This window comes from Bufo bufo, chromosome 6 (genome assembly GCF_905171765.1).
Source record: "Bufo bufo chromosome 6, aBufBuf1.1, whole genome shotgun sequence".
In the NCBI taxonomy this organism is placed as follows: Eukaryota; Metazoa; Chordata; class Amphibia; order Anura; family Bufonidae; genus Bufo; species Bufo bufo.
In genome coordinates, this window is record NC_053394.1 from 286,595,412 (window position 1) to 286,623,403 (window position 27,992).

The 27,992-nt window shown below is 44.8% G+C and overlaps 1 protein-coding gene across 3 annotated transcripts in view; it reads left to right on the forward strand.

Moving 5' to 3' along the window:
• Positions 1 to 27,992, forward strand: part of GPATCH8 (G-patch domain containing 8) — a 74,194-nt gene that overhangs the window by 23,908 nt on the left and 22,294 nt on the right. Inside the window, exons 2-3 of one of the 3 annotated variants that reach the window (XM_040435879.1) lie at positions 13,184 to 13,258; positions 22,254 to 22,326. In XM_040435879.1, coding sequence (XP_040291813.1) covers positions 13,184 to 13,258; positions 22,254 to 22,326 — 148 coding nt within the window. Of the gene's footprint in view, positions 1 to 13,181; positions 13,259 to 20,213; positions 22,327 to 27,992 lie in introns of those variants that run through there. The other 2 variants (XM_040435880.1, XM_040435878.1) reach the window with 2 other exon arrangements.

A 27,992-nucleotide genomic window follows, 5' to 3' on the forward strand; every position in this document is an offset into this window, starting at 1 on the left:
AACATAAACTGCAGAGCCACCTTCATGGGTACTTCTGCTCCACAGAACTTCTGCTGGTCTATGGTGCTCCAGGGGCCACAGATATAACTAAGCAGTGCCTTCTATTCCTAGGGAACAGCTGGAGAACATTTGAGTAATGCCTAGAACACCCAACATCCTCCAAAATTATGTACAAGGGAATAACATGCTTTTTTACTGCTTTGCACACTCTTGGAATTCTCTTGATGAGCTTCAAGAGGTAGACCCCTGAAATGGTTTTCACTTCACAGGTGTGCCCTGTCAGGTTTAATAAGTGGGATTTCTTGCCTTATAAATGGGGTTGGGACCATCAGTGGCATTGAGAAGTCAGGTGGATACACAGCTGATAGTCCTACTGAATAGACTGTTAGCTGCTTTTTTCTTGCCATAATACAAGTTCTAAGTAAAGAAAAACTAGTGGCCATCATTACTTTAAGAAATGAAGGTCAGTCAGTCAGCCGAAAAATTGGGAAAACTTTGAAAGTAAGCGCTATTTGACCATGAAGGAGAGTGATTGGGTGCTGCGCCAGATGACCTGTCCTCCACAGTCACCGGAACTGAACACAATCGAGATGGTTTGGGGTGAGCTGGACCGCAGAGTGAAGGCAAAAGGGCCAACAAGTGCTAAGCATCTCTGGGAACTCCTTCAAGACTGTTGGAAGACCATTTCAGGGGACTACCTCTTGAAGCTCATCAAGAGAATGCCAAGAGTGTGCAAAGCAGTAATCAAAGCAAAAGGTGGCTACTTTGAAGAACCTAGAATATGACATATTTTCAGTTGTTTCACACTTGTTTGTTATGTATATAAAGCGCATGTGTTAATTCATAGTTTTGATGCCTTCATAGTCATGAAAATAAAGAAAACTCTTTGAATGAGAAGGTGTGTCCAAACTTTTGGTCTGTACTGTATGTGTGTGTGTGTGTGTATGTGTGTATATATATATATATATATATATATATATATATATATATATATATATATATATATATATTTTTAGAGATTCCTAATCTGTATATATAATTTTTTTTTCTCTTTAGGCCACAATCGCGCATCATTTTTGTTGTGTGTGTTTTTTTAACTGTATACTTACTACACCAATAGAGATTCCTAAACGCCCTTAAAGAGGACCTTTCACCGATTCTTACCCTATGAACTAACTATACAGATATGTAGAGCGGCGCCCGGGGATCTCACTGCACTTACTATTATCCCCGGGCGCCGCTCCGTTCTCCTGCTATGCCCTCCGGTATCTCCGCTCACTAAGTTATAGTAGGCGGAGATACCAGTCCCTAAGTTATGGTAGGCGGAGTCTGCCCTAGCGCTGGCCAATCGCAGCGCAGAGCTCACAGCCTGGGAGGTTATTTTCTCCCAGGCTGTGAGCTCTGCAATGCGATTGGCCAGCGCTAGGGCAGACTCCGCCTACCATAACTTAGTGAGCGGAGATACCGGAGGACATAGCAGGAGAACGGAGCGGCGCCCGGGGATAATAGTAAGTGCAGAGAGATCCCCGGGCGCCGCTCCACATGTATGTATACTTAGTTCATAGGGTAAGAATCGGTGAAAGGTCCTCTTTAACACTGAATTCTGAATGGCTCCTAGAAGAGCAGCGGATGGCAGAAGTGTATCGGCAAATCACTCATGTACGCGGCCATTTTGGTCTGCATCCGATCCGTGTTTTTTGCGGATCGGAAACTGACCTAATCATCATAATGGAGGCACAAAAGATGCAGACAGCACACCCATAAGTCTGTTCCATGACCCTGCAAAACAATAGAACATGAGCTATTCTTACCCGTTTTGCAGACAAGGATAGGAAATTTCTGCAGGAGTAAAAAAAAAGAAAAAAAATCAGCATGCATTCGTCCGGTATCCGGGTTTTGCGTATCTGCGATTTGCAGACCACAAAACACGGTTGTGTGTATGAGCCCTAGGGCAGTACAGTACCCTAATGTCGAGTGTCTTCAGAAGTGGGGCTTCTTTGCATGTTAGGGCCTTCATTACCCCAGTAACAACCTGCGGTTCAGAAAGGGACACTGGCATCCGATTGCTACCTGTCATGGCCCCCGGGCTACCTTGTTTTATGTGGGCCGCATGGTGTAATAAAAGGCTTGCCCCCATAGGAAGTAGTGGAGCTCACTCTGCATTTTAGGTGCACACTGGCTGCAGCAGTTGTTGCCTCTAAGGGACACGTAACCATTATGATATTGCAGTTTTACAGCGGAGCCCCAGCTTGAGATGTGGGACGTTTATATCAGGGGATGCAGTAATCCTTTGGATTATATGAGCTTGCTTATCGAGCAGATATGCCTGCTGCCGGATCTTAATATGCTGCAAAGCTTCTGGATTTTTGTGAGAGGCCGTCCTTTAGAGACTATACACAACCTTTGTTAGCTGCTGCGCTATGTGCGTCATGCTAGAGATTGGTGGAGGTCCCAGGCCATAGACCCTCACTGATGGCTTATTCTGTCATGTCAAAAGGGAATGATCATTTTCAAATATCTTCTATGTGCTGGTTTACAGTTTAATTTATTTTTATTTTATTTTTTTACAGTAAAATATTAGGCAAATGCTTGACTAACAACCCCCTTGTATATTCTTATGACTAGTAGCTTTACAGGTATATGATGTGCTGCTGACAACTATTCAGGTTGACTATGAAGAATTTAGGGTCCCCGCAGCCCTGAGAGCTTACAGTGGTTGTCCGCTTGCAAAAAGATTTATTTTGATGCTTGTTTTGCAAACTTTTTATCTATTTTCTATGCAGTGGATTACTGAAAAGCAGACCACACTGTGCTTCTCAATGACCCACTGCATAAAATGGGTGCCTTCTGTCAAAACAGGCCAAACTAGTGCATCCCTTTGTTCTTTTCCAGTGGTCGATTGGACTGCAGAATAAGGCATCTCATGCACAAGACCGTGAATGTTTTCAGGTCTGCAAACCACGGACATGCAAAATCCGGATATACGTCACATGTGTCCCACGATTTCGCAGGACAAATTGTACAAATGTATATTCTTGTCCATAAGACGGACAAGGTTGGGATATATGTTCTGTCTTTTTTGTGGCACGGACATGCGGACAGATAAATGCTGTCTGCAGTTTTTTGCAGCCCCATAGAAATAAATAGGTGTGCGTATGATCCGCAAAAAAAAAAAGCGTATAGGAAGTGGAGTGAATATACGTTTGTGCGCATTAGCCCCAAGGGTACGTTCACATCGGCATCTGAAATCCAGCAGGCAGTTCTGGCAGAAGAACAGCCTGCTGATGTTCACCATATCTGACATGGCCAGATAAGGATGGAAAATGCCGGATCGTCTGATTACACGTATAGAATATGTTATGGGGAACATGGACGTGAATCACTGACCTGTTAACAGGCCCTTATACTAGCAGACCTGTCATCCAGCCACAACAGTCGTGCTTCTCTTACCTACCTCTGTTACTCGCATACTAGGTCCAGTACCCAACCTAGGTTGTCACCAGTCACCTTCATGTGTCTGTTCAGCACTGGGCACTCACTGGTCTCTATCCACAGTATCTTCTCTAATTTACAGGTGTGAGGAAATTTCTCTGATCATTAGTTTGTGCCATTACTTTATTATCAGGGGAACTTCCACCTCTGGGATCTACAGAGATCCTAAAAATGAAGCGGCATCTCCTTTGTTCTGAGTTGGTGGGGGTCTCAGAGGTTGGACATTTGGTGGCATATTGTCCTATCACAGTGGATGGATCTGGTTGGTAGAACAAAGTGGCAAAGGTGGTCTGAAAAAGCTGAGCAGAGCCCACAGGCGAAGACGTGGCACAGGACGTTCCTAGCACTGCTGCCTCTTTGCTTCGTCCCCAACACTACTGATTGGACATTGGTGGCATATCCTAGGGAGATGCCACCAATGCCTGTAAGGCACCAACCTTTTTAAAGACCGAATCTTGATGAGTTGGTGCAAAATCAAGCCTTATGTGCTGAAGTGTTTGCTCCCAATATGTTTCTTGTGTTATCACTCCAGACCCTAAAGATAGCAGTTCTGAGAAGAGGAATCCATGGGGGAATGCTGTGCATGCAGCTCCTGTAATAGCCTGTTTATCTTCAGCATGTGATTTTTTCAGCATTCGTTCCTCTGCCCTTCCTGTTCTGCTTTCTAACCCTCCCTTGGTTTGATATCATTTTTCTTGTCACTGTGCACATCGGGGCCAAGTAGTTGGGCGTATCCCCGATCATGAGTGTTTGGACACCACTGACCTAGTTATTTGTTGGAGTAGCGTTGAGCCAAATCTCTTGCACACAGCCATGTATAGTGTTGGTCAGATCTGGTTTCAGATCTTTCCCTACTCAAGAGTCTTACAAAATAAGCTGCTGCTTTTGTATGTGATAATATACCGTGACTTTTGGATGCTGTGACACATGTTCTATCATACTTCTGTCTGTTCTGATTTAGTTTTGCAGAATTCGTCAAATTTCTTAGAGCTGTGTCTTCATAGGGGAAGAGACACCTGCAGCAGCCTCCTGTCCACCAGTTTTACCTACAAAAACCACCTGAATATATGAGGGTATATCGTATATAGCAGTGTAGTTTAGGCCTCATACACCCAACCGTGTATGATTTGCGGTCTGTGTACTGTCAGCATTTTATTTTCTGACCGTGTGCTTTGCGCATTCATATAAAGCGATACAGGGATGAACAGCACTCCTTGACATCGATATAGTGGGTGCACGTCTCCGGGCGGTGGTAAGAGCCCCCAAAAAATAGCGTACATTCAACCAAAACAAAATAAATGCTTTGTGCATCCATATGTCTGTTTTGCAAAAGGGTAAAATAAAACATGTCCTATACTTGTCCGCAAAATGTGGACTGCGGACACTTTGAAGTCAGTGGATCAGCAAAAAAAAAAAAAAAAAGCAGATGCAACACCGACCGCATCAGTAGTTGTTTGTGGATCTGCAATTTGCAGCCTGTAAAACAGATACGGCAGTGTGCTTGAGACCTTATGTGGATTTTGCTTTAATTCTGCCCGAAAATCTGCTTGTCTGTCTGGTGGATTTTATCACCGGCAAAGGGTGAAATCTGCACTCAAAATCCGCCGTTTTTGTTTGACCTGCCGCACCACAGGTCAGTTTCCGCCCAGTGTACATGAGATTTTGAAAATGTCATCTACTTGGTTGGCGCTGTATGACGCTGCAGGTTTTCTGCACGAGAATCTGTATGTAATACACGCCGTGTACATATACCCCAACATTGGTAATACTGTGAGCGTAGTGCTGGAGTATTTTGTGATGCGGTCTTTTACACTGCGCGGGCTGACACTGGATGACGTGTCAAAACATCTGTTCTTTGTGGTGCAGATCCTTGATAAATGTGTCTAAAACATTTGTGCCAGAATACTGGCGTAAATTGTGCCACCAGAGTGGTGCAACTCCATTAGGCTACTTTCACACCTGCGTTTTCTATTCCGGTCTTGAGAGCCAAGAAAAAGGAGACAAGTGGAGCGCCAAAGTGTAGGGAATAGATAGAAAGAGGCGACGTCAACAACAACCGTCACTACTTTTAGGTTTTAGGGAGCTTGAGGTGCCACCCCACAATTCACTCAGACGAAAAGTGCGCGTCAAGGATAAATCAATTAAAGGATGTAGGTGTGGTATGAAGCCACATGAATAGAGAATATATAAAAAGAATTAGCACACCCTTTGTAATGGTGAATTCAATATACTGTTGTGGTCTTCATTAAAATAAAATACACACAAACTTGTGTGCTACTCACGTCACCAGGGAGGGTGGTGCAAGATAAGCTCAAGACACCGGACCCTCCCTCGCCGAGGTTGCCTGTAGAATGATAGTCCCTTCAACGATGATCCAGAGGACTTCTCAAGTAATACAAGGTGACTTTTCGGGGCTGTCATAAACCACTTCCTCCGGAGCATAGCATAGTGTACATACATTCAGTGTTTTATGCATACCCAACACATGAAAACAGTTAGGTTCACGTGGTGGGAGGCTAACCTCCGGTCACATGACCCGGAAGTGCGTTTCATCCTAGGAAAACTCATACACTCAAATTAAATTAAAATACATCTAGGGATTATTGGGGGGATTAGTTGTAGTCCAATATAAACTAATAAGAGTACAATATAATAAAAATTAATTAAATTATAGGGCCGGAGCTTGGAGGAGAGCCTCATGTATTTCTGGTCACATGATACTGGAAGTGCGTTCCACCGGTGGAACCCACCGCAGACAAGTTATTGTTAAGTCCGTCCGGGTTCCGGTCACAAGGCGCTAGAAACTGGATGTGCGTTCCACCAGTGGAACGCATCATGGGCGGAGAGGCGTCGGGACCATTTAGGAGGGCCCCAGATTTTCAATGTAATCAGTGTGCTTCACAAGCGGAGCGGACCACGGCCAGGATAGTGCTGGGGTCATTTAAATACCCAGACTGGCGCTGTATCAAATGTATATAGGAAATGATAAATCCTTAATGAAACTATTGAATAAAAATATGCATAATTGTACTGTATCGATCATTGTATGTGCTATATTGCTATATGTACAATACTGTCAAATGCCCGATCTAAATAAAATTTTGTTTTAAAAATATGCATAAATATGTTTTACATTCAAGTTGAGCCACATAAGATTGACATTTGAAAAAGTATATATAAAAAATTTTTGGGGTAAAAACACACAGTGGATCCATATAAAAATATATAAATATCAAATATAAAAACCTAATATATCAGTGAATTTACATATTTTATGGTCAAAGGTAATGACTGCTGGGAGGGGGATGGGGAAAGGGGAATTAAAATGAAACGCATGGAGGATATCATCCAAATAGTGTAAGTTTTCATGTTCCACTATGGGAAGCGAGGGGGATTCTACCCGGAAAAATAAAGGTTCAGAAGGACAGGGTGTATGGCCACTAACATTGGTACATAGATCAGACCGTATATAAGTATTTGTCCAACTGATGGATAAAATAAATGATGGTGGGTTAATTAAGGGCCCCTTAGAGAAACGGATTCAAGTAGATGTGTAAAACGGTGTGGGAGGGGTTCATGTCACTCCTACCTTTGCCCCGTATTTCTCACTCCGTAATGGGAACTTGTTGGGAATGATAATCGGGGGATTAAATGGTAATTGGCATCCTATTAATCATATGGAAAATCGCAACAGAAATGGGATGGTGAATTGTTGAAATATATTATGGGGTCTGTTGGGTCAACACCACAAGTATCTGGTAGCATGAATAGATGTCTGGTTGGAAAAAGGGATTTTATTTCTAGTGGCTATACTCCAAAGTTTCGTTCAGGCCAAAATGGGTAAGGATGTTAAACCTATAGATCCAGTACATTTCTCTTTTGCAAAGCTGGGAGTAGGATTGGGGAACCGAATCTATGGGGGTCAGCTTTAGGCCAAAAGGGTTGCCCCCATGTACCTCAGAAAAGTGTTTTGACACCCCATGCTTCAAATATTCTCGCTGGATGTTAGAACGATGTTGGTTAAGTCTCTCCCTCACTCTTTAGGTAGTACGGCCAATATATTGTAACCCACAGGGGCACTCCAACATATACACAACGTACCTGGAATTGCAATTCCCCATATTGTGTTTAAGCGGAATGGATTCACCCGTGTTGTAAACAATCACTGTGTCAACACATACCGCATCTGGAGCCACACCGGAAGGAGCCTTTAGGTAATGCATTAAGATCATTATTCAGGGAACCCAAATTGTGGCCAGTGTATGTAGGGCAGGAGGGTGCTAGTATATTTTTCAGGGTGTGGGCCCGTCCATAGGTAACAAGGTTCTAGCTAAACAATTAGCAGTACTACAGAAGAGACCTGCCTGATTGGTCCCGACGCCTCTCCGCCCATGGTGGAACGCACAACCGATTTTTAGCACCACGTGACCGGAACCCGGGCGGACTTAACAATACCTCGTCCACGGTGTGTTGCACCGGTGGAACGTGCTTCCGGTATCATGTGACCGGAAGTACATGTATGAGGCGCTCCTCCAAGCTCCAGCCCTATAAATTATTTTTATTATATTGTACTCGTATTAGTTTTATATTGGACTACAACTAATCCCCCCAATAATCCCAAGATGTATTTTAATATAATTTGAGTGTATGAGTTTTCCTAGGGTGGAACGCACTTCCGGTTCCGGGTCATGTGACCGGAGGTTAGCCTCCCACAACGTGAACCAAATTTTTTTCATGTGTTGGGTATGTATAAAACACTGTGTGCACTATGCTTTGCTCCTGAGGAAAGGGTTTATAACGGCCCCGAAACGCGTCAAGCTATTTTTTTTTTTTTATATAGAAAGTCACCTCGTATTACTTGAGAAGTCCTCTAGGTCATCTAACAATAGGACGTTGAAGGGACTACCATTCTTCAGGCGACCTCGGCGATGTCCTTGCACAGTCTGACACTGCATAGTTTGCCACCACTGATTGGACAGAGTCTCATCTCGAAATGGTAACGCCCAATTGGACCTGGCAATTCAATCCTAAACTTCTAATAGGTATGCTAGAGGAATGGGACAACATAGTCATAAGAATAGAGGCTCCAGAATTGCAGAATGTCTAGAGAAGTGTCAAGTCCTCTTTAAATCAATAAGAAGCTTGTAGACGCTTCTGTATGATACGGTGCTATGGTTGCTCCCCCTCTCATGCAGAGCCTCCAGTTATTCATCCTTTTCTGTCAGAACTGGATTTCCCCAAGGATGATCTCTCGCTGCTCAGGATTGTAATAAGTGTATGCCCGGGAATTACTGGGAATGCAGCGTACAGGAGAACGCTCAGTCTGCACCTCCCATACATTGTAATGTTAATAAGGCTACTTTCACACTCGTGTTTTGGCTTTCCGTTTGTGAGATCCGTTCAGGGCTCTCACAAGCGGTCCAAAACGGATCAGTTTTGCACTTAATGCATTCTGAATGGAAAAGGATCCGCTCAGATTGCATCAGTTTGGCTCCGTTCCGTCTCCATTCCGCTTTGGAGGCGCACACCAAAACGCTGAGCCAAACGGACACACAATGTAAGGCTACTTTCACACTAGCGTTCAGAGCGGATCCGTCTGATGTTTCATCAGACGGATCCGCTCCTATAATGCAGACGTTTGCATCTGTTCAGAACGGATCCTTCTGAAAGTAGCCTGAGCGGATCCGTTCAGACTTTACATTGAAAGTCAATGGGGGACGGATCCGCTTGAAGATTGAGCCATATGGTGTCATCTTCAAGCGGATCCGTCCCCATTGACTTCCATTATAAGTCTGGACGGATCCGCACGGCCAGGCGGACACCCGAACGCTGCAAGCAGCGTTCAGGTGTCCGCTCACTGAGCGGAGCGGAGGCTGAACGCTGGCAGACGGATGCATTCTCAGCGGATCCGCCTCCACTGAGAATGCATTAGGGCCGGACGGCTGCGTTCAGGACCGCTCGTGAGCCCCTTCAAACGGAGCTCACGAGCGGACACCTGAACGCAGGTGTAAAAGTAGCCTTAGTCAATGGGGACGGATCCGTTTTCACTGACACAATATGGCACAAAAGAAAACTGATCCGTCCCCCATTGACTTTCAATGGTGTTCAAGACTGATCCGTTTTGGCTATGTTAAAGATAATACAAACTAGGGCTGCACGATATATCGCAAAATTAATAGAATCGCGATAATCGGCAAATGCGATATGGCGATTTGGCCGACCCAAAAATGCAGCGATTTATATATGAAGGGGCCCCGCGCACATAACTGGCTTTTACTAGTGTGTGAAACACTCTCTCTCCTATTGATAACAGGTCCAGCCTCTATACTCAGTCACGATGAATGCACTGCAGCGAGCGGCAGAGAGCTGGCCGGCCGGCGCGTGACTGACGTCACTTAGTAACGCTCCTGCTTCCTGAAGTGCCGGCTCGCTGCAGTGCATTCATAGTGACAGTGAGTACAGAGGCTGGCCATGTTATCAATAGGAGAGAGATTGTTTTACACACTAGTAAAATACTTTACACACAAATCCAGTTATGTGCGCAGTTTAGGGCACATAGGGCCATGAGGGGGATCAGCATAAGATGCTATATGTCTTATGCTGGCCCCCCTCATGGCCCTATGTGTCATAGCACACATCCCCTATAACAGCGCGTCCTCCACAGATCCACCCCATAACAGCGCGTCCTCCACAGATCCACCCCATAACAGCGCGTCCTCCACAGATCCACCCCATAACAGCGCGTCCTCCACAGATCCACCCCATAACAGCGCGTCCTCCACAGATCCACCCCATAACTGTCATACCCAGCCGCGTCAGCGGCTCATATGGGAAAATCCAAGCAAATAGACCTCTAGCACAATTCCCTTAAAATATCGCATATCGTTATCGCAATTTTTAGGGCCCTAATCGCAATCGCACAAAATTCCTATATCGTGCAGCCCTAATACAAACTGATCCGTTCTGAACGGATGCATGCGGTTGTATTATCTGAACGGATGCGTTTGTGCAGATCCATGACGGATCTGCACCAAACGTGAGTGTGAAAGTAGCCTAATTACTATAGTTTGTGTAAATATTACTTTCTGTAGTGCTGTATACCATTTATGATGTGTTTTCTCATATCTCCTGTAGTTGCTTTTCTAATGGTCAGTCATAGCATAAAGAAATCAATGTACTAATGTGTCTGCGCCACGAGACCTGTCTAAAAAGTGGCACAGATTGGTGCATCTAGGATTCCTACACTCTTTTAATATGCTTGATAGGAGATTAGGGCTTAGCGGAAAGGGGGTGGAGCCTAAAATGCAACATTTTGCCACGTGGCGCTTGTGGCACAATTCACGCCTAAAATACTGGCGTAAATGCAGATATGTCTGGCCCGCTGGCCCCACTCTCCCCTTGCCCACTTTTTGGAAAGTGGCAAAGGGCAGCACAAACACCACTTGTGACAATTTTGTGACAGTGGCATTAAAAAAAGTTGCAAACAGAGGGTTTGCAACTTTCTGTACGGGTTGAATGCTACATTTCACCCTTTATTGCTTCTTGGGAACTAGAAGCCCCATCAGCACTTGGTGAAACTGATTATATTCCCGAATGAGAAGAATGTGATGGTAGAACAGACCCCATAATGAAATGATGACCCTGATGATGTATTTCCTGATTTATACCTTTTCTCCTATCTCATGTGGTTGCCTTTCTGGGTGCTCATTCGACTCCAGATTGTGAGCATGCTGAAACCATCTGCAGATTCTTGTCCTGAACGTCATTTGGAAAAATAGCCTCCTTCGCTTGTGTTTTTAATTGCTGAGTAGGAGGCTGAGATCACATGCTGTGCGCTGACAAAATATCCCTGCGAAAAGTCATCCCAGCTGCTTCGTCCTCGCAGTGATCCCACTGGTGGCGCACACACAAGCATTCCCCTTTCGTTTGCGCCTGTGGCTCTTGAGGTTGTCCCATTGGTAATGGTCGGTTATAGCAGAAAATAAATCTCTAACCAAGACTCTTGGTATTATCTTCCCTCTAGAAGAATGAGGTAGAACAGCCCTCATAATGAAATCATGGAGCGGAGACTATATGGAAGATTCCCACCAAGAGCATGTGACATCGAGTTGTGTCTGCAGCTCATTGGGCAGAATACAGACCACCCTAAATCTGGCCATACATGTTTAGTAGCTGTCGGCAGCTATCTCTCCCATCTCCCTCCCGACTTCCCCATACACATGGACACTTGGCTCGGCCAAACGGGTCTGTGTATGCTATGGGGAGAGTGGAGAAAGCTGCTGCCACACAGTTCTACTGACGACTAATCTACTACTTGAGCAAAAATAATCATTTTGCCCGGTCCTTGTCTCCTGACATCATCTGATACTTTCACATCTGCGTTTTTGCTGCATCAGTCATGGATTAGCCAACCGTTTGCATCCATTATGAACGGATCCAGTTGTATTATCCTTAACATAGCAATAACGAATCAGTTTCTAAAACCATTGTAAGTCAATGGGGGACGGATGCGTTTTCTTTTGTGTCAGAGAAAACGGATCCATCACCATTGACTTACATTGTGAGTCATGACGGACCCGTCTTGCTCCGCATCCCAGGATGCACTCAGAAACGCTGCTGGCAGTGCTTTTGTGTGCGTCATGGGAACGCAATGAAACGGAATGGACTGCTTTCTGGTGCACTCCGTTCCCTTCAGTTCAGTTTTGTCCCCAATGACAATCAATGGGGACAAAACAAGCGTTTTCCTCCGCTATTGAGATCCTATGATGGAACTCAATAGCGGAAAGGGGAAACGCTGGTGTGAAAGTAGCCTTAGGCCTAGTTCACACGAACGTATGGCTTTTATAGTTTTTTGCGGTCCGTTTTTCACGGATCCGTTGTTCCGTTTTTGAGTTCCATTGTGTTTCCGTTTTTACGTTCCGTTTTTTCGTATGCCATGTACAGTAATTACATAGAAAAATTGGGCTGGGCATAACATTTTCAATAGATGGTTCAGCAAAAACGGAACGGATACGGAAGACATACGGATGGATTTTCCGTATGTGTTCCGTTTTTTTTTGCGGAACCATTGACTTGAATGGAGCCACGGAACGTGATTTCTGGCCAAATATAGGACATGTTCTATCTTTGAACGGAAACGGAATGTTTACGGAACACATTCAGTTTTTAATGCGGAACCATTGAAATGAATGGTTCCGTATAGGGACCACAAAAAAACGGCCTGTACACTCGCACAAAAAACGTTCGTGTGAACTTGGCCTTAGTGTGTCGGCCAAACCTGCAGTTCTCGGCCGAGAAAGTGTGTGAATGGTGAGCTTTAGGGTATAACCACGTGGTGCGGTTGTGTGACATGGCCATGCTCCTTTCCAGTACCATGCAGCCAAAAGGGCCACACAGTAGCCTCTAATTACAATAATGAGACCCCACTGTACTGACAATGGCTGTGTGGCCATTAACAATACAGATCCACTGAACAGTTTGGTCTCGGTTTAATCAGAGGACGCTGTGGCGCTTTCAGCAGCATGGCCGTGTCACAAGACACGCATAACCATGCCGTGTGGTCGTACCCTAATGATATTGGACGATTAAGCTATATCAATATGCCATAAGTCTATGATCAGAAATCCTTTTGTGGAAACATTAAAAGAAAAAAGTGAATTTCTTGTGACATTGTCCTGTTTTTGTCTTTTAGGGTAACCATTTTGACCAGTACGAGGATGGACATCTGGAGATTGAACAAGCCTCTCTGGACAAGCCCATTGAATCGGTAAGAAAAGGCACTTTGGGCAGGCGTTTTCTACCATTGTTCCTTTCTGTTTGCCCAACAAGATAAGAGCTAGAGTTTAGGAGATGTAGGTTTTCAGCCTTTTAAACAGGCATTGGTGGTTTTTCTTTTTTTTTCTTTTGTGATTTGGCCCTTCAGTATTGAAAGAGCTCTGCATTATTCTCAAAAGGTTAGGGCATGCTTCATTTTTTTAATTTAGGATAGCCCAGGAAAAAATGGGTATATTTAGCCCAGTCTGGCAAATTCCACCTATATATGGCTGTGTCACTTATACATGGTGGATGCAGACCGTGTGCGAGCTTTAAGGTGGCCATACATTTCTAGATAGAAATTGGGTGATGGTTGAACGATGGTTGCGCACACGCAGCCATACACATTTTACTCCAGACAGGCCATTCATTCTCAGTGACAGCAGGTGAAGGAAAGATCACTCGTGAACTAGCAACTATAAAAGGAAAATGTTAAGCTTCCCAGATGATGGCGGTCTGTGACCGGTTCATTTTTAAATTTCATCTAATGAACCATTGTTCTGGTTGAAGTTGCACCATTTGATCATCAGCTTTATACTAATGTGTATGGGCATCTTAACAGTACTCCACATGTCACCCTCTTGCTGGAGGAGCCTTGAGATACTTCTCCTTCACACACCCCTCCCCCGCCCCAAAACAAGAAAGTCTGCTTCCACTATGTGTATGTGATGAGTCTAATGCAGGTAAAATGCACATTGAACCTCAGCTGGACCATGCAGTCTGAACCAGTGATTTATTCTTGCCCCCTTGGGTGCTGGCCCAAATGACAGCTCGGTTTCCCATAAGACATGTACTATGATTGGAAAGCTCATGGATCTCTGGTTCTGCCTGACGCCTCATCCTCTTATGCTCCAATGCTTGTATTTTCAGCTTGGTGTACGGGCTTGATCCCGGTTTTGTGTTTTTCATGTGGACAGGTCTTTGTGTATAACCGGTCTGCTTTTAAAAGCACAACTTCTTGACGAATGAGGCTGGGGCAGCACGTGCTCTAGTCGCAAAAAAGGCTTCCCCGAGCGCTGCAAACCTGGCTAAGGAGCATTGTGCATCTGCCTGCCGAAGTGTAGGTCTGTGTTGTGTTTGTGCGTGTGTCTGTGTGTAGATGGTAATACAGAACTTTACACAACTTTGGCCCTATCTGGCCTTTCTCTTCCACAGCAGTTGATCCCAATATTAGCTAAGCTGCTCATGACCTGGTTTGTATTGCACGCTCTGCCTTTTTTTTATTTTTTTATCTTTTTATTTTTTATATATATATTTATACATTTCCTTTATTTTTATTTTTTTTCTTCTATCCGCTCACTGCTAGAGGGTCTGGCAATGTGCGGTGTTGCTGCTCCCACCAGCAGTGAAGGGGTTAATACTCTAGGACTACTTTCCTCTACCCTTCTCCTTTCTGTTATGGTCCAGTGAACACCACTGTATATATATATATATATATGTGTGTGTGTATATAGTATATTCCCTTTCTCTGCTATGTGCTGGCATGTTGCTAGCTACAGTACGCACAAGGTAATGCTGCAGAGGAGGACACCGCTTCACACATGGACAGGCAGCACGTAGCAGACTAGCCATACAGTATACAGTTAGCTACTGGGTAGTGATGAGTTCTGCCTGTACCCTTGGTTGGCATTGTATCGTATACTTCCCTGCTACACTAGCCGATTGGCGTCCTGCAGGTGAAAAAGGGTCATATAATGTTTGAAAGCTGTTCGTAATTTTATTACGAAGCATACATGACAGCTTAGGCTACTTTCACACTCGCGTTTTGTGCGTATCCGTCATGGTCGGATCCGTTCAGATAATGCGGCCATCTGCATTCGTTCTGAACGGATCCGTTTGTATTATCTTTAACATAGCCAAGCCGGATCCGTCTTGAACACCATTGAAAGTCAATGGACGGATCCGTTTTCTATTGTGCCAGATTGTGTCAGTGAAAACGGATCCGTCCCCATTGACTTACATTGTGTGCCAGGACGGATCCGTTTGGCTCAATTTCATCAGACAGACACCACCAAAGCGGAATGGAGACAAAACGGAGGTACACTGATGCATTCTGAGCGGACCCTTTTCCTTTCAGAATGCATTAGAATGCAAACTGATCCGTTTTGGACCACTTATGAGAGCCCTGAACAGATCTCACAAACAGAAAGCCAAAACGCGAGTGTGAAAGTAGACTTTCCTGTTATCGGGGTCTTGATTAAGGGCGTATTCACACGTTACATTTCTTGAAGAAGTTTCTATGACTCAAAAATCTGTTCCATTGATTTGAATGGGTTTGTTTCAGCAGCAAGCACTTGGAATTCTGCATGACCCATTCGCATAAATATGAGAGTCGCATAAATTTCTGCAATAAATCTGCCGCATACACCCTAAGCCAGTAGTGGGAAACCTCTGGCTCTCAAACTGTTGTGAAAGTACAACTCCCAGCATGCCCTCTTGCTCGAATGTTCCTGGAACTCCCACAGAAGTGAATGGAGCATGTCGGGAGTTGTAATTTCACAGCAGGTGGTGTAGTGTAGGTCACACAGACATCTCCCGATCCCTACAAGCCTTACGTTGCTTGTCTCATAGTTAGGCCTCGTGCACATAACCGTATCAGTTTTGCTGTCCCTAAAACACCGATGACATCCGTATGTGGTCTTATTTTTTGCAGACCCATTGAAATGAATGGGTCTGTGTGCAGTCCGCAAAAAATGAGGATTAGACACTGATACTTGGTCTTGTGCATGAGGCCTTAGGGCTCATGCGCACAGCCATAGCTTCAGTCCATAACTGATCCCTGTTTTTTGCAGATTGGATACGGACCCGTTCATTTCAGTGGGTCTGCAAAAGTCCATTCCACAGCCCCGCAAAAAAATAGAACATGCCCTAATCTTGTCTGACCAGGGGGGGGCCTGCCTCCGGGGTCTGTGTTTTGCAGCGCCACACCAAGGTTACACCGGATCACTGTACCCCCTTAATGCACCCCTCCTAATGGCCTGACAATGTTATAAGTGGAAATAATATATGATATCAGTATCAAAAAAATCAGACACTCTCATGTGCCAAATCTATCTGAAACCCAAATAACCACAACAGGCATGTAAACATGTAATGGGGGACAAACCTTAGAGCCTAGGTGAGCGCACCCCAACGCGCGTTTCGCTCGGCTTCTTCAAAGGGACGAGGTAACAAATACCTGACCTCCAAATGTTATTCTCTAACCAACCCCCCTCCCCTTCCCGAAAAAAAAAAAAAAGGAAAGTAATCAAATCTCAAGTCAAGTTCATGTCTGGGACTTCTCATAGATATCCACATCTAGAGACTAAAACATCGTACTGTATTCAGCTGTCTGACTCCTTACTGTTACTCCTCATCTCTACCAGGCTCTAAAAGCAGTCAGCAGTCATACCTTAGTCTTCCCTAGGGTACCTACCTTGTCACAGTTAGAGACATATGTAGATGCTCAGGCAGAGAGAGTTTGTGGAAGTGTTAGCCGACCTCTGCAGCAATACCTGTGAGGAAGAGTTCAGGGTTGGGCTATGGCTCTTCTACTCCATGAGTCTACAGATCCTAGTCTTGGGCTCTCAGACCTAATGCATATGTCCGAGGCCTCCATGCCCGTCCTCCTTATGATGCCTGGAGCCTCCTTGCCCATTTTTGCTGTGCACATTTTAGTTATGGATTTACTATGCGATTTCTGCAGGCCTAAAATCACCCCTGGTTTGTAAAGGGTTCACCTAGGTTACTATGTATCTTGATAATAGCAGAAAGCTGGTAAAGTAGATCTGATTGGGCTAAATGCATTGAGCCAGTGGCACATCCCCATCCCTTTCAGAGTAGCTTCCTAGAGGAACTGGTGTTGTATCTGCTCAGCTGAAGGGATTACAAGGGAAGTCTTCAATTCACTGCTGAGTGCAGCTGGCAGGATCTGTGGACTCTGGGACCGTCTGGCCTCAGCTTGACCGGCATTCACCCTTCCACTGCCAGAGGCCCCTACCAACACTTGCAACAAGCAGAGGGCCAGCCGGCAGTAAGAAAGGTTGTTGCCCGGCAAGTTGGGCGCCATTTGGCATAGCCTAACTCCACTGCTTCCTCTCTGTCCGGCCTTGGTGGTGTCAACTTGTAGTGAGCTGCAGGGTTTGGTTTTCGAGGGGCTGATCAGGGTCTCTCAGCCCTGCATTGTGCATGAGAATCCCACAGTGAACATTTAGTTCTTAATGCAGAGCACGCTGAGCTGAACTTATCACCCACTCAAGAGCTGGTGAGGTGGAGTGGGGAGCGCAGGATAGAGGTGGCATCTGTTCACTTGCAGTCTGATGGCTCCTTCCAGCACTTGGCCGACACACATGTCCACACAGCTGTCAGTCATCTGATGGCCACAGTGCCTTTAGTCACAGCTGCCCTACATGTTCTCCATCCAGAAGCATTCCCTTCACTGTACAGCATTGTCAGAGACATTCCCGGCCACTATATTGTGTTACAGTAGGTTTATTGTGCAGAAGAGCTCCATGTATCAGGGCAGTGCACACAATGCTGCCCCATTGTATCTGCTGTGAGAGCAGTTGCCAAGAAGGCATAATGTCAGCGACCGTACCACCGCCCTGTCCTTCACACAGTGCAGACCTCACATCAGCCTTGCTGCTGAACAGATTCATGCTCTCCGGCTGGGTTGAGAACAAAGTAGCCTAGTGGTTGGGATGAGGCTGTACGTTAGTAAGAGGTGTAAACGGCTGGATTCTTTTTTTTTTTCCCCAGCAGCCATTGCTCTTGACTGGCTCTGTAAGTGACGCAAATGTCTGCCCGGTGCATCCATCACCCCTCCGTGCCATCCTTCCTTTTCTTTTAACTCCTCCATTCTCCTGTCTTTCTTTCAAACCCCTCTCCTCTGTTCTCCCCAGCACTCAGTCCATCCCTCAGAATTACCAATTTTTGTTATTTTTTATTTTTAACTTTTATTTTGTCTGCCTTTTCATTTCACATTCCTGCTTTCACCTATCTTTTATATTAAGCCTTTAACTTGCAAGCAGTGGCTTGGTGACAATGCAAGAAAAAATACATAAAAAATACAAAAAAAAAAAATCTGTGTTTCTTACTGTGTTACATTTAATTGTTCCTTTGACAGCCCTGTTTTTAAAGCCAGGTTCGTATTTTCCACTCCACTTGTATTATCTTTTGGAAACTAGCAATGCTTCCCCCATTTTGTCTGTCTTTTTTAACCTACCTTGTAGAAAATTCATAGTGACCTTTCCTGTGTCCAAGCAGAGTGCCTCCCCTCCTCCCAGCAGACTGTCTTTTGGTGCCACACTTTTGCCAGTGTTGCTCTGAAATACCTGTTACGGGTTACGATTGCTTATTTCCCCTAGATTTCTAGGCCCTGGATTAAAAGTGGCCCCTTCATACATCTCTGGTCCTTAGTTATCTTATTGTAAGATCTGTTCAGACTGCAGCCGGTTTTCTAATCCAGTTGTAACCTGCAGGCAACGAGATGCGTCTCAAGTTTGCAACTAGTGTTGGGCGAACTTATGTTTTAAGTTCGGCGTCTAAAATTCGGCTTATCGAAGAATCACATTATGGATTCTAAATTCCGTTATGGTCCGTGGTAGCGGAATCCATAACGCGACTTTAGACGCCGAACTTAAAAAAACAAGTTCGCTCAACACTAGTTGCAACCCAAAAGTTGAAGGCCCTTTTTCTCTACCAGATAGAGAATAGCCCAATGATCTCTCCCAACTACGTCCCAACATTCCCCATACACTTTCGGTTTGGCCGAACGCCTATGTTTAATCAGTGGGGAGAAAGCCACTGTCAAACGCCTCTGACCCTCTGGGGAGGATAAAAGGATTGGGTGAACTTTGCCCAATCCTCCCCCCCTCCCCCCCAACTTTATCTGCCGGGAGCTCCCCATACACTTTAGATGGGGCCTTAACGTTCTGTACAGATTAATGGTAGAATATATCATGGTATGCAATGAGCAGCAGATCGTCAGGAAGGAACCTTCCCGTCAATCGGCTGCTCGCTCAGCGGAGGAGAAAGCTGCATTTACATGCGGCGATCACCTCCACAGTATGAGGACGAGTGGTCATTTGTCCCCATACGGCTGCATTCTTTCTGGGCAGCAGATCACTGTTTAGATGGCACAATCTGCTGCCCAGAAACGATTATTTAGGTGCCTGCGTGAACGACAGGATCACCCGATGAACCAGCGTATCGCTGGGTGATTGGCGGCACATTTAGACTGGCAGATTTGTTCCCGTCAATCTGCCCGATGATTGTAACATCTAAATCCACTTTAAGGGCTCACTGTTTTTCTGTTAGAGCTGTAAATTCCCTGCCTAGAGTTAAAGGGGCCGACCAGTTTGTGAACATATTTGCAGATAACCCCTGATCTGTTTCTTGTGTGTTATAACTTACACGCTGTGCAACAGAAGGCCCCCGGGTCGCCATCTTCCAGTGCAGACGCCAAAGCCAAATGGTGTGAATTATGTTCCACAATTCATAGCATTTTTGCCGCAGAGTTCGCCCTATGCTTTGCAAAGTGTGAAGTCCGCAGGATAAATTGTCATGCAGTGGAATTAATTGCAGATTCTGTCTGAGAAACTTTTCTCAGTGTGGATGAGATTGTCTTCAAATGTCTCCGTGTGAAGTTGGCTCCTCAGCTCCCCCTAGTGGCTATGCACTGCGTTTGAAATTGTGTGGTACAAACTCTAAAAAGAGGTTTTTAGAATTGGATATGTAGCTATATGCTGCCTGCAGAGAAGCCTGTCACCTTCTGAGCACCAGTAACTAGTCAAAACCTTGCCAAACAGCTGGAGCTCCAACCTGTAGATGAGACCAGATGAAAAAAGAACGAGCACAGAACTTGAGTTTCTTCCCTAAAATGGGCAGATCCTCTTTAAGGAGGGGTCAGGTGCTATGTTTTGCAGGACTGACAGTCGGATGTGACTTTCTTAGTTTTCTCAGGCCTTTTGTACTGTCTCGTGTAGTTTTAGCCAAGTGTCATCTAGTGGTCATTCCACGGACATTGCCCGTGGTTGTGCATTTTTCTTGAGCCATTATTAATACCTGCAAAGAGCTGAGCCATATGCCGGCAGGAGGGTTATAAAGTGCCTAATAATACCTATAGGTTACCGAGGGATTTCCCTCTTTATTGCTGCCCTTTCTAGATTTCCTGATTCAGACGTTCTCCGGTCATGTGGAATGAGCGCTGTGTTCCTTTTCTTGGCAGACTTGGTGTTTTTGTAATAAATTGGCAGCGTACACTATTTTCTATCGCTGTGCACCATATTGGTCTCCTTTTATAGGATTTCTGCTTCATTTTCTGTGCAGTGGGAATTGTTTTTGAAGGGTCTGTGGATTAGGATCACCATCAAGCCCGGTAGTAGCAGTTCTTAGTGGGTACTTATCAACACCTCCTTACCGTGCCAGTCTGCAATGCGCCTTTGTGCATAGGAATGCCGAACAAGACTCCCTTCTATGTCCTGCTATGTTCCACCCCGCAGTATGAGTCACGCCGCTCCCCCTCCCTCGGCCTTTCTCTATTGTCCCCCCCCCCCTTCCCTGTGCCGTGTAAAGCCTCCCCATCATCATTGCTCAGAAGTATTGTCTCTGCTGCAGTCTGCAGACTCAATGTGCGGAGTCATGTATGCCGAATGTATAAAGAAGTAACCGGCATGCAGTCGTCCTCTCATTAATCACCGGTAGCCTCACACCTATACTTAGGTTTCAAGGAGACGCGTTCTCCCGATAGGCTTTGTTCACTCCGTTTTGTGCATCTCCGCTCAAGGTCACTTCAAGCTCACCCATCTTCTAGCGATCAATTAATAGTGTAAAGGGGAGATGAGACACTCTGCTGGGACCCCCCACCCCTCTCCTCTTGCCTCTGTTTTGCCTTATCATTTGCACTTGAACATCCTTGGCTGTTAACCCTGTTCTAGTCCTGTCTCACCCGATGCATTAGATGCTATGCAATCATTCATGATCCTCATCTCATAATGCCAGACCTGCAGGTGTATATCTCCTGTTTACTTCTATCCCCCTCCCCATGATTATTATTCCTCTACCTAAATAACACTAACACAATGGTTTCTTCCGAAATAAAAAAAGAATATATATAACATTTTGCTGCATGCTTTTAGTTACGTCTGGGTTAAAGAGAATGTAATGAAGGAAGCTTGTTGGAAGCCAGCGGGTATCTACCTCCGTAATCTACTTTGCTACTATGGCTTCTCCCACAATCTTGATGTTTGAAAATGTCCCAGAAAATTGGGTGTGCTGTCCCATCGAGAGCTAATGAGACCCCCACCCTGCTCCGCCCATGATCCCGGCAATCATTAGGTTTACCTTCTCACTTTATCATCCGCTAAAATGATTGTACAGCAGCGCCTATGGTGCCGGGGAGTTCATTGGTTGCATATCTCTAATTTTGCATAGATCCAAGCATATATTTCAGTAGTAAAGAATGATTCATTTAATAACCCCCCCACCCCCCACCCTGTCCTCTTGTTGGCTCTCTGTGGGAAGGCATCTGCCTTGCGCTCCAGGTGATGGATAGATGTTTGTCCTTTGCTCTGTGTTTTCTCCGTTTCATATTGGACTCATATCCACGTATGTTCCCACCACACACCACAGCATTTTAAGAAGTGTTCTTCAGATGACTTGCCCCCGGAGGGCCACTAGGCGTGCCACCATTTTATGAGAAGCCCATAGTATAGGGAGCACAGTGTTTTATGTCACCATACACTAGATTTTATTTCTTTTATTTATTTTTTCTTACTTCCTTGGAGATGGTCAAGCTACCGGTTTATTATATATATATATATATATACTTTTTATCGCATGACTCAGTTTTCACAAAACTTGATCACTGGTGGATATTCAGTAACAGAGGGGAGGGAGGGCCAATTTTATTACTGGAATATTTTCGTGTTTTTTTTTTTCTCCCACTCCTTCTCTCCCCAATCCATCAGGATAACATCGGACATCGCTTGCTGCAGAAGCATGGGTGGAAACTCGGCCAGGGCCTGGGGAAAACTCTCCAGGGTAAGTGAAATGCCAGCTTAGATTTCAATGTCTTCTGAAATGTTTTTTATTCTGTCTTCATGTGCTTCCTGCTCTCTCCTCTTCTCACTTTTTTTTTTTTTTGCTTTTCCACTTTCTCCTTCACTTTTTAACGACAAGAAGAGGCAAATAATACAGACAAGGGACTTCACATGAACCCCCACATGCCTTATACATTGTAGAACAAGAGCAAGTGGGGAATGAAGTAGTGTTTTCTAGCCTGTTGTCGCTCTGTGCTAGATCAGTGAATCTGAAGGATGGCAGATAAATCCAATTTCCTGTTACTTTCCTGGTAGCCATTAAAGGGCGTCTGTCAGCAGATTTGTACCTATTTGACAGGCTAACCTGCTGCATGTTCGCTTGGCAGCTGAAGGCATCTGTGTTGGTCCCATGTTCATATGTGCTCGTATTGCTGAGAAAAATGATGTTTTAATATATGCAAATTAGCCTCTAGGAGCAACATTGGGGCATTGCCTTTACACCTAGAGGCTCTGCTCTCTCTGCAACTACCTCACTTTGACTGTAGGAGAAGTCCGGGTCAGACATAATCACGGCCTGGCCCTGTCAATCAAAATGCATAGGGCACGAGTTGCAGAGAGAGCTGAGCCTCTAGGAGTAAAGACGACGCCCCCGTTGCTCCAAATGGCTCATTTGCATATATTAGAACTTTATTTTTCTCAGCAATGCAGACACATATGAACACGGGACCAACACAGATGCCATCAGCTGCCAAGCGCACATGTAACAGGTCCACCAGTTTCATAGGTACAAATCTGCTGACTGATGCCCTTTTAAACGGTCACTTAGTTTTGAGAAAGTTTTACTACGTCTTATGACATATCAAAAGTTATGATCAGTGGGGGGCTGAGTTCTAAAACTCTCATTGATCCCTAGAATGAGGAGGGAGAAGAGCTTGCATATTGTGCTCTCTCTCCTCGCTGCAGGAGGGGAAGCAGGATGGACTCAGTAAAAAGTCAGAGGGGGAGAGAGAGCGAAGATATGCAAGTGCATCTTCTCATTCTAGGGATCTGTGGGGGTCTCATCACTCAGACCCCCACTGATCATAATTTTTGATATGTCTGTATGACATATCAAAAGTTTTCTCAAAACGGAGTCACCTTTAATGGTGGCTTGTCTTTAGTCTTTGGAGTTCTTACAGAGGCTGGTGATGTGCAACACCCTCTTGGAGGTCCCTGATCAGAGTAAAGTTTGACTTATTCATTGCCCTTCAAGTTTATTACTGGGATTGTTCTGCAACGGGTTAAAAAGTGGGATTAGTTGTTACAATGAGTGAATCCAAGTGCCTCATGGTTTCTTAAGCTTTCCTGGCAGCTCTAGTTTAATTGCGAAGTACGCATCACCTTTGCACAGCGAAGCTATTATCCTTGTGGATAAGAGAAGTTGGTGGTTTTATTGCGCAAGTCTTCTCGAGCCCTCCAGCTAAGAAGCAGCTGAGTAGAAGACATTTCATAGCATAACTAATAGAATCATGTGACATCTTTCCTGGCATAGTGTCGACCAGGCTCATGGCAGCTATCCAGCACTGTATCTCTTCACATGCTGTTCTTGTGAAGGCAAACCGATCACTTATGGTTCTGTAAAGGCAAACCATTAGGATAAGTCCCCACATAGCAATAGTGGTGTAGGACTTCTCACCACATACATAAGCAGCAATGTAATCCTGATTGACCCTATTCACTATTAAATGTAGAATAGGTCTGACAGTCCGCATGTGCTAAAATACCCGAATCTTTAAAGAGGTTATCCAGGAATACATGATTTCTAACGGGTGCCGGCAGCCTGCCTCCCCTACTGAAAGGATCATAATTACCTGTCACCAGCCGCTCTTCTACTCCACTCTGGCTCCCGCATCTTCATCCTCTGGTTCGGGAGTTTGTTTTCTATCTCTGCGGCACCTGATCCTCTTCAGCCAACCACTGGCTTCAGCGGTGACATCTCTTGTGGACACATTACTGCTGAAGCCAGCGGTTGTCTGAAGAGGATCAGGTGATTATGTTGTGGAAAAAAAAAAAAATCAAACCCTGGACCAGAAGATGGAGAAGTTGGAGTCCGCACAAAGGACCGTAGCAGCAAGGAGCAGGTAATTATGATCCTTTCAGTCAGGAAGGCAGGGTGCCGGAACCTATTAGAAATCATGTATTCCTGCACAACCGCTTTAAAGGGTTACTTCAATCTTGGCCTTTCATTCAAGTTACAGAAACAGTGGAGTGCCAGCCACAAATTTTTCAGCATGTCGGCTACTCCTGCCTGGAGTTTACTTTGGTTATTCCCATCTTGGCTCTGAAAGGCCGAAATGGAAATACCCATTTAAAGAAAACCTGATAGTGCCAGTGTGTACAGAGCCAAAGATCTGGCTAAACACGTAAGATGCTTGTCTCTCCTAGTCGTGTATATGCATGTTTTGTGAATATGGAGAGAGGAGTAAGCCACTGTTAGAATGAAGCATTTTGGAAGTCCAAGAGGCCGATTCTTATATTCCCCAACATGTGGTGTCACAGGAGAGCTGGGATGCCTCCATACACGTTAGACGATCGACCAGTCCAAGGATTCAGCCTATATACATTTAATGTGTATGGCCAGCTTAACATCTAGCCTTTGCGAAAAGCTACCACAGTGGCAAAAATGCAGCATGTGAGTGTATATTCAGTGGGACACACCCTATATCTTCTATCCACAGGATAAGGGATAAGTGTCTGATCAGTGGGGTCTGACCACTGTGAGACCTCCGAGTCATTGCAGCAAAAATTTGAAAGAAAGCTCCTAATTGCTTCTCTAAGGCCCAAGAAGTCATGTTTTCCCCCCTGAAGCTGATGTCACTACAAGGTCCTTGGATCCTTCCGTGGATCAAAGATCTTCTCTCCCAGGGACCCGTTTTTCACCCATGAGTAGAGATTCTACTTTTAGCAGGTTGGAATCTGAAAGGGTAACCCTCAGAGCTAAGGACCTTTCAGATAAAGTAATGCCATATCAGCAAGCAGGAAGGGGATCACTTCTAGAATTTATTCTAAGGTTTGGCATAGATACTGCTTGTGGTACTCATAGTCCCAGCTTTCTCCAGAAGCATTTTCTATTCTGTCAATTTTTTTTTTTCTTTTTTCAGACAGGTTTAGCCAAAGGTTTGCGTCCTAATACCTTGGGTGTTCAGATTGCGGCTTTGAGTTATGTATTTGATGACAGCATCGCTGATCATCCTTGGATAATCAGGTTTTTGAAAGGGGAAGATAGATTGTTCCTCCTTGGAATTTAAACCTGGTACCATAAGGTCTTATGGGTTCTCCTTTTGAACCTTTGACGGATATATCTCTTAAGTTGCATTTTAGGACGTTGCGTTTTACAATATTTTGAGGCTACTAAGGGTACTTTCCCACTAGCGTTATTCTTTTGCGCTATTAAAATCCGGTAAAGGGTCTCAATACCGAAAAAAATGCACCAGTCTTGTCCCAATGCATTCTGAATGGAAAGCAATCAGAATGTCTTCCGTTCTGTCCCTTGTACAGTATTTGACCGGACAAAATACCGCAACTTGCTGGATCCGGCATTTATTTCCATTGAAATGTATTAATGCCGCATCCGGTACCAAGTGTTCCGGAAATTGCCGGATCCGGTTTTCCGGTCTGTGCATGCGCAGATCTTTCTAGCTTTAAAATTTTTTTAGACCGGATCCGTTATTCCGGATGATACTGGAAAGACGGATCTGGTATTTCAATGAATAAGTCTACCGAATCCGTAAAAAAGATATGTTTGCATACGGATTTCTGCATCTGGCAGGCAGTTCCATCAACGGAACTGCCTGCCGGATCTTCACAACGCTAGTGTGGAAGTACCCTAAGGTATGCAGGAACCCTGATTATCTTTCTGTTCAGTTCCAGGGAGCTAATAAAGAATTCGGAGCCTGAAAGAGTTGGATAACTCTGTGTATTTGAGAAGCCTATAAATCAATTGATAAAGATCCTCCAGAAAAGCTAAGGGCTCATTCCACTAGAGCAGTGTCAGCCTCTTGGGCGGAGATCACTTGCACATAGAACAAATCTGCAAGGCTGGAACATGGTCAAATCCACATACGTTTGTAAAACAGTACAGGATTAATGATAATTTATAACAGGACTTGGCGTTTCACAAGAAGGTTCTGCAGGCTATAGTCCCACCCTAGTTAGGTAATCTGGTATATTTCACTGCAGTGCCGTCAGAGGGTGAAATGGAAAAACTCGATTACACTTACTGGTAATTTCCCACCCCAAAATATATCAATATATATATATACCATATTTTTTGCCCTATAAGACACATCAGGTCACAGCACAGAAGAAGACAAGGGAGCGGTGAGTAATTGCAGCAGAAGGAGCACTGTATTCACCGTTCCCCGATCCTACTGTACTAATGAGAGCTTCCATGGAAGCACTCATTAGTATTTGCCCTATAAGACGTACTGCCATTTTCCCCCACTTTCTCCACTTTTGGGGAGAAAAAAGTGCATCTTATAGGATGAAAAATGCAGTATATATACTAGGCTGTCGGTCAAATTTATTCTTCCTGTTCCTGCCTGGATGAAGGAGAGTCATCTCGCTATAGTGCCATCGTGGAGGACTCACGAAAAGGAAATTACCGTTGGGTGTAATCCAGTTACTAAAACAACATATAAACCCGGTCACACACTTGCTGCAGCCATGCCTGACCCTTGTGAAATATTCATGGCCTGTATGTAACTCAACACTTCAAATGGATATTTAAAGCTACAGTCTTCTTCACAGACCTCACAGGTTTCGGTTACCTTGTATCTCTAGGCATTGGATGTTGCCAGCTGTAAAACTTTTGGAAGCTTTGCTGTGTAGGTGAAGATTCAGTCTTGCAACAGACATCTGAGCTTTTCACATGTTTAAATAAAGACTGTACATATGAGGTCACATATCACATTAATGCCATGTGGAAGTTACTACTTTCTGAAGTTCTCATGCTAAAAGGTTCATAGTTTGTGCATTAAACTTAGAGGCCAGCCGCCCTGTCTTTATTGTCACACATAATGTAAATGGCACAGAGAGCCACTGACTAATATAGTGTCTGTCTGTAGAAGATCTGCACCGACATCCCCAAGCTTTTATGCTCCAATCGCCATCTCTGATTGTACAGGGTCATGTGTACCTCCATGAGCAGCCATGTTCAGAAAGGGAGTACTGTATAGTGGGAAATTGGGGTCAGGATGCCAAGGATGGAGGTGGAGATCTACAGACCCTATAATAGTGGGTGGCTTTATTTGCTATTTCCATCACATAATATGAAAGTAAAGAGTGGCCTACCCCTTTAATATTGTCACTGAAATAATACTTCTCCACATATTTTTTATTTTCTACTGGAATAAACCTATGATGGCCCTGGAATGGTTATAAAAAAAAACAAAAACATTGCTTATACTCTCCTTACTGTTTCCCCAGTGCCCATTGCATCACTCCTTCCTACTGTCGCGACATGGCTGGGAATACCGCCCAGCCAATCACTGGATTAGGCGGGTCATTGCTACAGCCTGTGATTGGCTGAGCAGCATTCCCAGGCATTTCCTGCTGTGTCCAGACAGGTGCAGGAAGTGGAGTGCAGCGGGACCAAGGCATTATTGGGCAGTGCTGAGGGTCATTAAG